This window comes from Myiozetetes cayanensis, unplaced genomic scaffold, assembly GCF_022539395.1.
Source record: "Myiozetetes cayanensis isolate MyiCay16 unplaced genomic scaffold, myiCay2020 scf77, whole genome shotgun sequence".
NCBI classification, from domain to species: domain Eukaryota; kingdom Metazoa; phylum Chordata; class Aves; order Passeriformes; family Tyrannidae; genus Myiozetetes; species Myiozetetes cayanensis.
In genome coordinates, this window is record NW_026088042.1 from 31392 (window position 1) to 46624 (window position 15233).

The window sequence follows — 15233 nt, forward strand, 5'->3', positions numbered from 1 at the left end:
GAGTGTTTTGCATTTTTGTTAAAAATGCCTCTGATAACATTTGTATATCATTTGGAGTGAGGTTGTAAGCTCCAAATAAGGACCTCAGAATCTGTAGTGCATAGGGTGAGCTGAGGCCATAATCGGCTATTGCTTTTTTTGTATCTTTAAGGATTGGAAGTGGCAACGGATTCCATTGTCCTTAGGGGGGGCTTCAAATTGCCGTATGTTAATTGGGAACACCACACGGCTGGTACAAACAGGTCCAGAAGATTCTTAAAACACCTGGATGACAACTTGGCAGCAACCTCAGGTGAACAAGGGGTGTGTCCAGGACCATTTGCAGGTGATTTAAACAGCTTTAGGGAGGGTGGGGAACAGGAGTAGGGAAATAGGGGTGTGTCATAGCAGTTTGCATCACAGTTTATGCAGGCAGGGGGTGACCAGGAAAGGTGCAGCTAACCTCCTGGTTCCTGGTAGTGAGTTGTGTGGTAGTGTTTTTTGTTTGTGGTTTTCTGTTGCTTTTTTTCTTCCTCCCCCCAATTTGACTAGATCCAACAATGGTTTACAAATGGTCTGTAGTGGGTTTCTGTGGCTGGGTTTTGGTAGTAGGGGGGCTACAGAGGTGGCTTCTGTTAGATGCTGCTAGAAGCTTCCCCTGTCCTGTGGAGGCAATGTGAGCCAGCTCCAGGACAGACTTCCTGCTGCTGGCCGAGGCCAAGCCAATTAGGAGTAATAGTAACGCCTCTGTGATAACATATTTAAAAACAGATTGTTGCGCAGAGGAGAAATTCCAGCCAGGGAAGAGCAGAGTGAGAACATGGGAATAACAACATAGACACCAAGGTCAGTGCAGAAGGAGGGGGAGGAGGTGCTCCAGGTGCCAGAGCTGAGGCCCCTGCAGCCCATGGAGGACCATCAGGGTGTAGACACCCACCTGCAGCCCATGGAGAAGCCCACGCTGGAGCAGGTGGATGCATGAAGGAGGCTGTGACCCCGTGGGAGGCCCAAGATGGAGCAGGGTCCTGCCAGAGACTTGCAGCCCATGGAGAGGGAAGCCCATGCTGGAGCAGATTTTTCCCAGGGAAGGACTTGTGGCCCCTGGGGGGGGACCCATGCCAGTACAGCTGTGGTGGGTTGACCTTGGCTGGATGCCAGGTGCCCACCCAGCTGCTCTATTACTCCCCTTCCCAACGGGACAGGGGAGAGAGTAAGGTGGATTAAAAAAAACAACTCATGGGTTGGGATAAGGCAGGTTATTTAAAGCAAAAAACTAAAGCGAAGCTTGCGCGTGCAGGAACGAAAGATAGCATGGTTTATTCTCTACTTCCCGTGAGCAGCAATGATTGGCCACTCCTGAGAATCAGGACTTCAGCATGTGTGGTGGTTTCTCAGCAGGGAGCCATTAGACAATGAATGCCTGCCCTCCTGCTCCTTGCCTTAGCTTTTATATCTGAGCTGACGTCATATGGTATGGTATATCCCTTTGGTCAGTTTGGGTCAGCTGGCCTACTTGTGTCCCCTCCCCGGATCTTGCCCTCAATTGAGGAAGGAATGTTACAGTACTGATGCTGTGCTCAGCAGTAGCCAAAACACTGGTGTGTTATCAACACCTTTCTAGCTACCAATGCAAAGCAGAGCACTGTGAGGGCTGTTTTGGGGAAATAAACTCCATCTCAGCCAGACCCCATACACAGTGAAAAGGCTTTGCTGCTGCTGTCATCAAGAGTGTGGTACCCTAGACATGATCCCCCAAGAAGGATGTAGCTGTCCAGGTCACTGGCTGCAAGGGAGTGCATGCGCCTGGTGTTAGTACTGGAGGACAGTGCAAAAGACACCTGTGTGCAGTGTGAACAGGTGAATGATCTACTGTCTAGTGGCAGTGTTTAAAGAAGAAGTGGAAAGGCTAAGGAGTATCAGGGAGAGTGAAAGGAAAATAGACTGGTGGAGTTACACCCTTCCAACCCTGAGAGAAACTCATTAGGAGTCAGAGATGCCCTGCCCCTCTTGCCATCAGGCAGAAGGAGGAGACCTAGTAGATGGGGGGAAATGGAAACAGGTCCCTGCTTGGGGAGGTAAAAGAATTCCCTCCTGATCCCCATCGCCTTCCCAGGTGTCCTTACAGAATAGGTATGAGGTCCTGGATCTAGAGGGTCAGGCAGATGACACTTGAGAAAAAAATCTGTCTGGAGGGTCTCCCAGTTGCACTCCATCAGGCGGATGACAACCTCAGCTATTAAGAAGAAAAGTAGTTGTAGTAGGTGACTCCCGAGGGGAACTGAGGGCCCTGTATGCCAACTGGACCCATCCCACAGGGAAGTCTGCTGCCTCCCTGGGACCCAGGTAAGGGATATCACCAGGAGACTCCCTGAACTAATTCAGCCCTCTGATTATTACCCGCTGTTGGTTGTCCAGGTTGGCAGTGATTAGGTTGATAAGAGGGGAACCAGGGTAATTAAAAAGGACTTCAAGGCTCTGGGTTGACTGCTTGATGGAACAGGAGTGCAGGTGGTGTTCTGCTCAATTTCTTTAGTAACAGGGATGAACGGTGAAAGGAACAGGAAAACCCACGACATCAATAAGTGGCTTAAGGACTTGGTGTCATCAGCAGAATTTTGGGGTTTTTGATCATGGGACAATTTTTATGGCACCAGACCTGCTAGAGTCAGATGGGCTTCATCTATCTAGCATGGGCAAAAGGACTCTAGCCTATGAGTTGACAGGGCTGATTAAGAGGGCTTTAAGCTAGGTTTGAAGGGGGAAGGGAATGAAACCAGGCTCTCCAGAGATGAGCCTAAGGGTGATAAGCCAGAGTTAGGGGTGAAATCAGCAGCCCAGTTGAACTGCACATACACTGATGCATGCAGTATGGGCAACAAACAAGAGGAGCTGGAAGCCATCGTGCAGCAAGAAAGCTATGACATCACCATCAAGGAAATGTGGTGAGATGACTCATGACTGGAGTGCTGCAATAGATGGTTACATGCTCTTCAGAAGGGACAGGCAAGGTAGGAGGGGTGGCTCTGTATATTAGGGAGTCTCTTGACTATAGAACTTGAGGTTAGTGAAGATAAGGTGGAGTGATTATGGGTAAGAATGAGGGGGAAGGCCAACAAGTCTGACATCCTGGTGAGTGTCAGTTATAGACCACCCAACCAGGATGAAGAGGTGGATGAATTATTCTATAAGCAGCTGGTGAATGTTTCAAGATTGCCAGCTCTTGTTCTTGTGGGAGACTAACCTGCCAGATGTCTGCTGGGAACTCAACACAGCAGAGAAGAGGCAGTCTGGGAGGTTCTTGAAGTGTGTGGAGGATAGCTTCTTGTCACAACTGGTGAGCAAGCCTACCAGGTGTGGGGCCCCTCTAGACCTGCTGTTTACAAACAGAGAAGGGCTGGTGGGAGATGTGGTGGTCAGAGGCCCTCTTGGGATACTGGTCATGAAACAATAGTTTTCAATACTTGGTGAAACAAGGAGGGGCATCAACAAAACCTCTATGCTGGACTTCCGGAGGGCAGACTTCGGCCTATTCAGGATGCTGATTCAGAGAGTACCTTGGGAAACAGCCCTTAAAAACAAAGGGGTCCAGGAAGTATGGACATACTTCAAAAAAGAAATCTTGAAGGCACAGGAGCAGGCTGTCCCTATGTGCAGGAAAACGAGTTGATGGGGAATCCGACTGGCCTGGCTGGGCAGGGAGCTTTTGCAGGAACTCAGAGAAAAAAAAAGTGTTTATCGCCTTTGGAAAAAGGGGCAGATAACTCAGGAAGTGTTTAAGTATGTCATTAGATCATGCAGAAAGAAAATTAGAAAGGCGAAGGCATAATTTAAACTTAATCTGGCCACTAATGTAAAGTATAATAAAAAGTGGTTTTATAAATACATTAATAGCAAAAGGAGGGGCAAGGAAGACCTCCATTCTTTATTGGATGTGGGGGGAATAAAGTTACAAAAGATGAGGAAAAGGCTGAGGTTATTAACACCTTCCTTGCCTCAGTTTTCAACAGTAAGACAGGTTGTCCTCAGGACAACAAGCCTCCTGAGCTGGTAGACAGGGATGGGGAGCTGAATGGTTCCCCTGTAAACTAAGAGGAAGCAGTGACCTGCTGAGCTACTTAGATGCTCACAAGTTCTGTGGGATCATATGGGATCCATCCTAGGGTGATGAGGGAGCTGGCAGAGGAGTTTACCAAGCTGCCCTCCATCATTTATCATCAGTCTGGCTAACCAGGGAGGTCCCAGATGACTGGAAGTTGGCCAATGTGACACTCATCCATAAGAAGGACCAGAAGGAGGATCCGGGAAACTACAGGCATGTCAGCCTGATTTTGGTGCCCAGGAAGGATATGGAACAGATTGAGTGAGATAATACGGCACCTACAGGACGGCCTGGGGATCAGACCCATCCAGCATGGATTTAGGAGGGGCAGGTCCTGCTTGATCAACATGATCTCCTTTTATGACCAGGTGACCCACCTGGTGGATGAGGGCAAGGCTGTGGATGTGTCTACCTGGACTTCGGCAAAGCCTTTGACACTGTCCCCCATAGCATACTCCTGGAAAAGCTTACAGTCCAAACTTGGACAGGTACACCCTTCACTGGGTTAAGAACTGGCTGGATGACCGGGCCCAGAGAGTGGTGGTGAACGGTGCTGCATCCAGTTGGTGGCTGGTCACTAGTGGTGTCCCCCGGGATCAGTGTTGGGCCCAGTCCTTTCTAATACCTGGATGAGAGGATTGAGTGTACCATTAGTAAATTTGCACATGACGCCAAGTTGGGTGGGAGTGTCGATCTTCTGGAGAGTAGGAGGGCTCTGCAGAGGGACCTGGACAGGCTGGATAGATAGGCTGAATCCAACAGTATGAGGTTCAACAAGACCAAGTGACAGGTCCTGCACTTTGGCCACTACAGGTTTAGTGGCTGGACAGTGGCCAGGCAGAAAGGGACCTGGGGGTACTGATTGACAGCAGGCTGAACAAGAGCCAGCAGTGTGCCCAGGTGGCCAAGAAGGCCAATGGCATCCTGGCCCATATCAGGAATAGTGTGGCCAACAGGACCAGGGAAGAGATTCTTCCCCTGTACTTGGCACTGGTTAGGCAACACCTTGAGTACTGTGTCCATTTCTGTGCCCCTCAGTTTAGGAAGGATATTGAGATGCTGGAGTATGTCCAGTGAAGGACAACGAGGCTGCTGAAGGGTCTAGAACACAAGTCCTATGAGGAGTGGCTAAGGGAGCTAGGGGTTGTTTAACCTGGAGAGGAAGAGGCTCAGGGGGGACTCTACAACTACCTGAAATGAGATTGTAACTGAGTGGTGGTCAGTCTCTTCTCCCAGGCAACTAGCAATAGGACAAGATGACATAGTCTTAAACTGCACCAGGGGAGGTTTAGGTTAGACATGAGGAAGAATTTCTTCATAGAAAGGGTGTTTAGATGTTGAATTGGGCTGCCCAGGGAGGTGGTGGAGTCACTGTCCCTGGAGATGTTTAAGGAAAGGCTGGATGTGCACTTAATGTCATGGTCTAGTAGACAAGGTAATGTCAGGTCATAGGTCGAACTTGATGATCTCAGAGGTCTTTTCCAACATAGTTGATTCTGTGATTCATGGTACAGGTACTAAGGGAGCCAATTAGAAAAGGTGCCCTCCTTGGTTTGTTGACTGTTTACAGAGAGGGGCTCATGACTGAAGTGGCGATTGGTGGCTATCCTGGCCACAGCAACCATGAAACAGTGGTGTTTAAAATCTCTTGACAGAAGGAAAAATGCCAGCAAAACCTCAACCCTGGACATGAGGAGAGCAGACTTCAAGTGGCTCACCAAACAAGCTAGTAAGATCCCCTGAGAAAACACTGTTTAAGGTACCAGGGTTAATCAGGACTGGTCAATTTTTAAGCACCACCTCCTAACAGCACAGGAGCAGGCAATTCAAAAATGTTGCAAGTCAAGCAGATGAGGCTAAGCAGGAATCTTCTTCTGCAGCAAAGGCAAAACAGGAAGGTGTATGGCCAGTGGAAATAAGGTCAGGTGACATAGGAGGAATACAGAGATGTTGCTTGCCACTGTAGGGAGAAAATTCATGCAGCCAAACCTCAATTAGAGCTGAAGCTGGGTAGTACTGCGGGGGAATATAAAAATGTTTTTTAAATACGTTAATAGCAAAAGGCAGCGCAGAAATAATATCAGCCCGTTACAGGATGAGGATGGTCACCTCACAAACAGCAGCATAAACAAGGCAGAGATGTTTAAGGGTAGTAGTGGGTTGACCTTGCCTGCCAGCCAGGTGCCCACCAAGCCACTCTATCACTCCCCTTTCCCAGCCGGACAAGGGAGAGAAAATAAGATGGAAAGCAGCTTGTGAGTTAAGGCAGTTTACTAAAACAAAAGTGAAAGCGTGTGTACAAAAGCCAAGCAGAAAAAAATAAAAAAGGTTAATTCTCTACTTCCCATCAGCGAGTAATGTCCAGCCATATCCCAGGAAGCAGGGCTTCAGCATGCACAACAGTTTCTCAGTAGGCAGGCACTGTAAGCAATGAATGCCCTCCCTTCCTGCTACTTTGCTTAGCTTTTATATTTGAGCTGATGTCATATGGTATGGAATATCCCTTTGGTTAGTTTGGGTCAGCTGGCCTGGTTGTGTCCCCTCCCAGGATCTTGCCCTCGATTGGGAAAGGAATGTTGCAGTGCTGATGCTGTGCTCAGCAGTAGCCAAAACACTGGTGTGTTATCAACACCTTTCTAGCTACCAATGCAAAGCAGAGCACTGTGAGGGCTGTTTTGGGGAAATGAACTCCATCTCAGCCAGACCCAATACACTTTCTTTGCCTTTGTCTTCAACACCGATGATGGGCTAAGGGGGTCCCAGAACCCTGAGCTGGAGGACCATGACTACAAGAATGGTCAACTCCCAGTCGACCCTGAAATTGTGTGGGATCTGCTGGTCCAGCTGGATCCCTTTAAGTCAATGGAGCCTGATGGGATTCATCGGAGAATAAAGTGCTGGCTGATGTCATTGTGAGGCCTCTCTCAATGATTTTTGACTGGTCTTGGGATCTGGAGGGGTCCCAGTTGACTGAAAGCTGGCAAATGTCCCAATTTTCAAGAAGGGCTAGAAGGATGACCCTGGAAACTACAGGTCTGTCAGTCTCAATTCAGTGACTGATAAAATTATGGATAAGATTATTCATGGCTTCATGAGGGGCAAGTCCTGCTTGTCAAATTTAATTTTCTTTTTCAACAAAGTAACCCACCTAGTTGATCAAGGGAAACCAGTTGATATAATATTTTGGATTTCAGTAAAGCTTTTGATACTGTCTCTCACAGGATCCTTCTGGACAAACACTCCAACACACAGCTGAATAAACACATGCAATGGGTGAGCAACTGACTGACGAGTCAGGCGCAAAGGGTTATATTGAATGGGGTAATATCAGGCTCTGTGCTTTTCAACATCTTCATAAATGACTTGCATGCAGGACTGGAAGGGATACTAGGTAAGTTTACCAGCTATACTAAATTGGGAGGAGCTGCTGACTACTTTGGAGGCAGAAAGGCCCTGCAGAGAGACCTGGACAGATTAGAGGGCTGGGTAATAACCAACCATATGAAGTTTAACAAAGACTCGTGCCAGATTCTGCACCTGGGATGGGGCAACCCTGAATGTACATACAGACTGGGGAGCAAGAAGCTGGAGAGCAGCACGGTGGAAAGGGACCAGGGGATCCTGACCAATCGCAAGTTGAATATGAGTCAGCAGTGTGCCCTGGCAGCCAGGAGGGCCAACTGCGTTCTGGGGTGCATCAGGCACAGCATCGCCAACCAGTCAAGGGAGGTGATTGTCCTGCTCTACTCTGCGCTGTTGTGGCCTCACCTTGAGTACTGTGTGCAGTTTTGGGCACCACAATATAAGAAGGATCTAAAAGCTATTAGAGAGCATCCAAGGGAGGACCATGAAGATGGTGAAGGGCATTGAGAGGAAGCCCTATGAGGAGCGTCTGAGGTCACTTGGCTTGTTCAGCCTGGAGAAGAGGAGACTGAGGGGAGACCTCATTGCAGTCTACAACTTCCTCACAAGGGGAAGCGCAGGGTGAGGCACTGATCTCTTCTCTCTGTTGACCAGTGACAGGACATGAGGGAATAGCATGAAGCTGTGTTAGGGGAGGTTTAGGTTAGATATTAGAAAGAGGTTCTTCACGCAGAGGGTGGTTGGGCACTGGAACAGGCTCTCCAGGGAAGTGGTCATAACATCAAGCCTGCTAGAGTTCAAGAAGCATTTGGGCAATGCTCTGAGGCAGAAGGTGTGATTCTTGGGAATATCCTGTGCAGGGCCAGGAATTGGACTTCAATGATTCTTGTGGGTGCCTTTCAATTCCATATATTCTAAGATTCTATGATTCTATGACATTTATTTCCATTACCTCACTAACCGGCGGATCCCCAAAGCAACATCTGGACAGAGGTACACAAGTGAAGACGCAGGCACCATTAAACTCCGACTATGCTACAGGATCACTGGCTGCTGTTCACACATGCTCATCAAGAGGTATTCCCAGCTGCAGGGTCACTTGATCAATTTAAAATCCTCATATTATAATGGCATTCTGAAGGAGCTGGCAGCCCATGCATTGACAGATGCACTCTTCGCCAGGTAAAAACTGGCTGGAGGGCCAGGCCCAGAGAGTGATGGTGGATGGTACCATATCCAGTTGGCGGACAGTCACTAGTGGTGTTCCCTAGGCCTCAGTACTGGGACCAGATCTGTTTAATATCTTTATCGATGATTTAGACAAGGGGATCAAGTGTACCCTCAGTAAGTTCATAGATGACACTAAGTTGGATGGGAGTCTTGATCTGCTGGAGTGTAGGGATGTTGCGGTCGAGGTGGGGAGGCTCTCAAGAGCTGATGGTGTTGGAAGCTGAAGTGAGCTTGACAGGGAAGGAGTGGCAGAGACACCCCATTGTGACTGGTCCAGATGCCCCATATATCCTTAGTATCAATTACCTAAAGAATGGGTATTTCAAAGATCCAAAAGGACATCGATGGGCTTTTGGAATAGATGCTGTAGAGACAGATGGGATTAAACAGTTGAATGTGTTGCCTGGCCTCTCAGAGAACCCTTCTGCTGTGGGACTGTTAAAGGTTGAACAACAGCAGGTACCAATTGCCACCACAACAGTGCATCATTGGCAATCCCGCATGAACCAAGACTCAGTGATCCCCATACATAAGATGATCCGTGAGCTGGAGAACCAAGGAGTGGTCAGCAAGACTCACTCACCCTTCAACAGCCCTGTTTGGTCCATGCGTATGCCCAATGAAGAATGGAGATTGACTGTGGACTATCGTGGCTTGAATGAAGTAACCCACCTCTGAGTGCTGCTGTGCCAGACATGTCGGAGCTTCAGTATGAACTGGAATTCTTAAGGCAGTGAAGTGGTGCCACCACTGACATTACAAATGCATTTTTCTCCATCCCCTTGGCAGCAGAGTGCAGGCCGCAGTTTGTTTTTACCTGAAGGGGCATGCAGTACACCTGGAACCGACTGCCCTAGGGGTGGAAACACAGTCCCACCATCTGTCACGAACTGATCCAGGCTGCTCTAGAGAAGGGTGAGGCTCCAGAATATCTGCAGTACATCAATGACATCTTCGAATGGGGGAATAAGTTTTTGAGAAAGGAGAGATCATCCAAATTCCCCTGAAAAGCCAGATTTGCCATCAAATGGAGTAAGGTCAAGGGGTCTGCCTGAAAAATTCAGTTCCTGGGGGTGAAGTGGCAAGATGGATGTCGTCAGATCCCAACAGAAGTCATCTGCAAGATAACAGCAATATCCCCACCAACCAGCAAGAAGGAAACACAAGTTTTCCTGCGTACCGTAGGTTTCTGGAGGATGCACATCCCAGAATACAGACAGATCGTAAGTCTTCTTTACTTTGTAACACACAAGAAAAACTATTTCCAGTGGGGCCCCAAACATCAGTAAACCTTTGAACAGATCAAACAGGAGATTGCTCACACTGTAGTCCTTGGGCCAGTCAGGACAGGACCAGAGGTGAAGAATCTACTCTGCAGATGGGGAAAGTGGTCCTTCTTGGAGCCTCTGGCAGAAGGTGCCTGTGGAGATTCGAGGATGACCACTTGGATTCTGGAGCCAAAACTACAGAGGGTCTGAGACCAACTGCACTCCAACAGAGAAGAATATTCTAGCAGCCTATGAAGGAGTTCAAACTGCCTCAGAAGTGATCGGCATGGACGCACAGTTTCTCCTGGCACCCTGACTACCAGTACTGGGCTGGATGTTCAAAGGAAAGGTTCCCTCCATGCATCATGCTGTCATGGTCGAGGCAGGAGGCGACATGGGTTTCAGGATACCAGTTTTTTTATTGCAACTGTGCAGCTACCTTTATAAAGTTCTGGGGTGACACATGTACACACAGCATTGGTTTACCACTTCATAACAACTTATGATTGGACATACAGCCACATGTCCTAACACCATAGGCTGACATTCCTAACAGGAAACCCACTCTGTGTTACAGTCCCACTGTCCGTGGTAACCCTCTGCCAGGTGTAAGAAGTTCCATCTTTGGTATCTCAGCTTACTGAGAGCCCAGAACCAGCTGGACTCCCCCACAATTCCCCCTCTTTTGTATTATAGAAAATGCCAGCATCAGCTAATACAGGGCCCTTGCACTAGTGACATGGCAATATCAATAATACAATACAACTACACACATAGGCAAAGAATCAACCAGTCCTTCTTTCATCAGTCCATAAGAATGGTATTCCTTCTTCTCAGTGCTGAATGTCCATCAATGAGTTGTCCATGCAGCTTGTGCGTGTGCCACAGGTAGGTAGAAAGCAGACTGTTGGAGGATAAGAATATTGCTCCTCAAAAGCTAGCTGAACAGACAGGTTCAGCTGTTCCCTCCCCCCTTTTTTTTTTTTTCTATTTTTTTTTCATATTATTATTGGTAGTTTTTTTGACTTCTTAAAGTCTTTCAGTGCTTCAAAAAGCAGGTGTCAGGAAGGTAATAATTCCATGACTCCCCTGGAAGTAACTTTAGAAGTCCTGGTACCCGTGATCTCTGCTCCAAATTGGCATTTTTGCAGGAGCAGGGCACCTAGCTTGATTCTATGTTTCTCTTTAGCAGTAACTGCCACTCTGGATGACAGAGTCATCCTCACTAGATAACATGGAACCTATTATACTCCGGTGGTTCACCTGTTCTAGACAGGTGTCTCCAAAAGATCTGGACTGGCCCCCTGCGACTTTCTTGTCTCTTTTAAAATCTACACCGGAGTTCCCGCCTCCAACAGCTCTCTCGGAGCTGTCTCTCTCCGTCCTTGCTCGGGACGTGAAAACTTTCTAGATTGCTTCAGGAGGTACTAATGTAAGTTACAAACAGAGTAACAAAAAAGCGAAGCCAAACAGTAGCTGGAATGTTGCCTTTAGCAGCCGAGTGCTGATAAACGGCAGTTGCTAGGATACTGAGATTTCGCAACAGTCCGAGTCAAGCGGGGGAGGGCGGCAAACAGCAGTTTGCCTGCCCGGCAGCTGTGAGAGTAAGGAAGTAGGGTTCGCTCGGAACAAACAGCACTGCTGAGTCAGGGCACGTTCGGGGTGCGGTCTCAGCTGCTCCACACACAATCAGGGACGTCCGGTGATAGCGGAGGGACGCGAACCAGGCACGGAGCTGGCTGAAGCACTGTACGGAGCTGGGATGTCAGGAGCGGGACTGCACAGTTTACGTACAGCAGTATGCAGGTCGCGTACGCAGCCGCACAGTTTCCGTAGGGCTGCAGCTGGAACGCGGAGCGAGATAACAAACGCTCCAGGGGGGGAGTGGGGCAGCCCTGCGGGAAGGCTGGGAGCGGAGTGAGCCGAGCGAAGAGGGACAGAGGTTGGACGTGCTGCCCGCGGGGATACGTGCGCACGCCGATAACTTACGCACAGCAAAGGCGATGCCTCAGCAGCAGCGAAAAAGTTCTCAGTAGTAGCAAAAGGCAGCTCAGCAGCGTGCGATCTCTCGGGCTGAGAAGCAGTGAAACGGGGGGGTCAACGGCCACTTGACCCTCCCGGTAGCAGCTTCCCGAGGTCCCGCCCGAGTTATTCTTCGTTCGCTTCTTGTCGTCATGTGGAGTTCTCTTCTATCTTCCTTCGCAATCACGTCGGGATTCACCATATGTCGCGGTCGAAGCGGGACACGACACAAAACCCTTATGGATCCAGAGGCTGGAACACTTTATTGCACGATGTCTGCTACTTTTATAAACTTTTTAGGCTACACATGTCAACTCTCCACTGGTTCTCACATACATAAATATTCTTCCATTGGCCACTAACGGTGTTATATAACTCTGCTTACTGCGCATGTCACGAAACACATTTTGCTGTGCTCAGCACATTTTACCGGAAAACCATATTGTTACAACTTCCGGGTCCGTGCGTAATTCTCCCCTGAACAAAGGTTCCTACTTAGCTTTAACTCTTCCCGAATCCCCCAGGCCAGCTGGGGGAGAACCACCACATCATGCCACTGACACTACATGGAGTAAGTGGATTGCCTTGATAACACAGCACACTCAAATAGAGAACCCTAATCTCCCTGGGATCTTGTAGATAATTACAAATTGGCCTGAAGGTGAGAATTTTTGCCTGGTAGATGAAGAGGAAGAAGAACAGGTGGCACATACTGAGGAAGGCCCACCATACAACCAACTACCAGAGGACGAAAAGAATTACGCTCTTTTCACTGATGGTTCCTGTCGCATTGTAGGGACAAATTGGAAATGGAAAGCAGCTGTATGGAGCCCCACATGGCGAGTTGCAGAAGCCACAGAAGGACAAGTTGGATCAAGTCAAGTTGCAGAGCTGAGAGCTGTCCAGTTGGTTTTAGAAATTGCCAAACAAGAGAAATGGCCAAGACTTTACCTCTACACTGACTCGTAGATGGTGGCCAACGCTCTGTGGGGGTGGTTGGACAGATGGAAGAAGGCCAATTGGAAAGGTAAAGGGAAACACATCTGGGCTTTCGAAATGTGGCAAGACATCGTTGCCTGGGTAGAAAAGCTGATCATGAGAGTCCGCCATGTAGAGACACACATGCCCAAAAGCCGAGTAAATGAAGAACATTGTAATAACGAACAGGCAGACCAAGTTTCCCACATCAAAGTGTCACAGTTAGGCCTTGATTGGCAGAAGGAAGAGTTGTTCCTAGCTTGATGGTCCCATGATGCATGATGCCTCAGGTCATCAGCGGAGAGATGCCACCTACAGATGGGCATGAGACCAAGGGGTGGATTTAACCATGGACATTATCTCCCAGGTCATGCATGATTGTGAGACATGCTTTGCAATCAGGCAGGCTAAGAGAGTAAAGCCCCTGTGATATGGTGGGTGAGTGAGTAAGTATAGATATGGAGAGGCCTAGCAGATCGACTACATCACACTGCCTCAAACTCGCCAAGGTAAGTGCTATGTACTCATTGTGGTTGAAGCAACCACTGGATGTCTGGAAACATACTCTGTGCCTCACACCACTGCCTGGAACACCATCCTGGGCCTTGAAAAGCAAGTCCTGTGGTGACATGTCACCCCAGAGTTAATTGAGTCAGATAATGGGACTCATTTCAAGAATAGCCTAGTTACCACTTGGGCTAAAGCATATCGTATTCAGTGGATATATCATATCCCCTATCATGCACCGGCCTCTGGGAAGATTGAATGGTGTAATGGGCTGTTGAAAACTACTTTGAAGGCATTGAGCAGGGGGATTTTCAAGCATTGGGATCAGTATTTAGCAAAGGTTACTTGGTTAGTCAACACTAGAGGCTCTGTCAACTGAGCCAGCCCTGCCCAATCAGAACCAGTTCACTCCATAGATGGAGATAAAGTCCCCGTAGTTCACCTGAGAGGTATGCTAGAGAAAACAGTTTGGATTAGTCCTGCCTCAAGCAAAGGAAAACCCATTCAGGGTATTGCTTTTGCTCAAGGACCAGGTTGCACTTGGTGGGTACTGCAGAAAGATGGGGAAACATGATGTATACCCCAAGGGGACCTAATTTTTGGGTAATCTGTCCACAACACTGTACCTGTATGTGTATATTTGTAAATGTGTATATAATTGGAATATGTATATATATGTATGTGTATAGTTGGAAAGATTAAATACAATATAATGTGATGATATAAAAAATTAGGAGTGGATAATGTTTTAGTTAAATTAAGAAGGTTTTTTGTTGAATGTTTTCATATCATCACATAGTTTTGGAAGTGTGGGGGAACCGCCCCTGCCCTGCCAGGCCACGCTGAGAAGGGAAGAGGGCCCCAGAAGTGAAATACCATGAGAATGCAGGGTAGAGAGGATAAAAAACCCCCAGCCATTTCTGGATAGGCTCTCTTGTTCCGAGAGCGGGTACCAAGGCAGGATCACCACTAGGCTTCTCTCACCATTCTCTCGCCGCTTTCCCACGAATTTTTTTTGCAGCAGGACCACCCTCGGTGCTTGTTTGCCATGGCTCCTGCATCAGGTGCTTTCCAGGACTTCCAGTCACCACAGCTCCTGTGTGACGGCCACCACTTCCTGCGTGGTGCCGGCACATCTGCTGGTTGCTGCTGCAGCTGTGCCAAAGGGACTTGGAAGTTTTTTCCCTTTGTGAACGGTATGTGGCACCCAAGCACTGCTCCAGCTACATCATGGTCTCGTGACCTCCATCAGGACCCGTACTGCCATCTTGGCGGCATAAAACTCTTTCAAGTGAAATACTTTTCTCCTGCTTCTTCTTGTTTTAATTGAGAGGGGAGAGGGTGGTTTAGGTGATATTTTTTCTGCTATTGTTTGGTTTTGCTTGTTCTGTTTTGTTCTCCATTTTCCAGTAAAATTGTTATAATTTTTCCTACTTCATTCAGACACCTCATAATTTAAAAAATTTGTAATTTGGGGGAGGGATATAAACAAAAGAGAAGGAGAGTTTTACCTTCTCAGAGGTCCCACCTCCTGAAACATATTGGCATTAAACCAAGACACCTATCTATATTTTTTTTTCTTGCTCAGTGCTTACTTGTTTATCCACATTGAAAAAAAGGAATATCCAGTTCCTGAATTTTGTTCAAACTTGAAATTTGTAAGCTCTTTAATTGTTCACTATTTTTACCACTAGTTATCTTTTCAGAGATTTTCCTGGTCTGTTCTGCTATATAACCTGTATTGGTTTTCTTTAGAGAAACCACAATCTTTCCATAAGATTCCAAAC

At 47.9% G+C, this 15233-nt stretch overlaps 1 protein-coding gene across 7 annotated transcripts in view; it reads left to right on the forward strand.

Moving 5' to 3' along the window:
• The window catches only part of LOC126652333 (zinc finger SWIM domain-containing protein 6), a 139333-nt gene that overhangs the window by 19381 nt on the left and 104719 nt on the right, over positions 1–15233 (forward strand). The window contains exons 1-2 of one of the 7 annotated variants that reach the window (XM_050339064.1): positions 684–8518; positions 14468–14642. The exons of 5 other annotated variants lie outside the window; for them this stretch is intronic. In XM_050339064.1, coding sequence (XP_050195021.1) covers positions 8474–8518; positions 14468–14642 — 220 coding nt within the window. In that variant the 5' untranslated portion in view covers positions 684–8473. Of the gene's footprint in view, positions 1–683; positions 8519–14467; positions 14643–15233 lie in introns of those variants that run through there. One more of the 7 variants, XM_050339065.1, reaches the window with a different exon arrangement.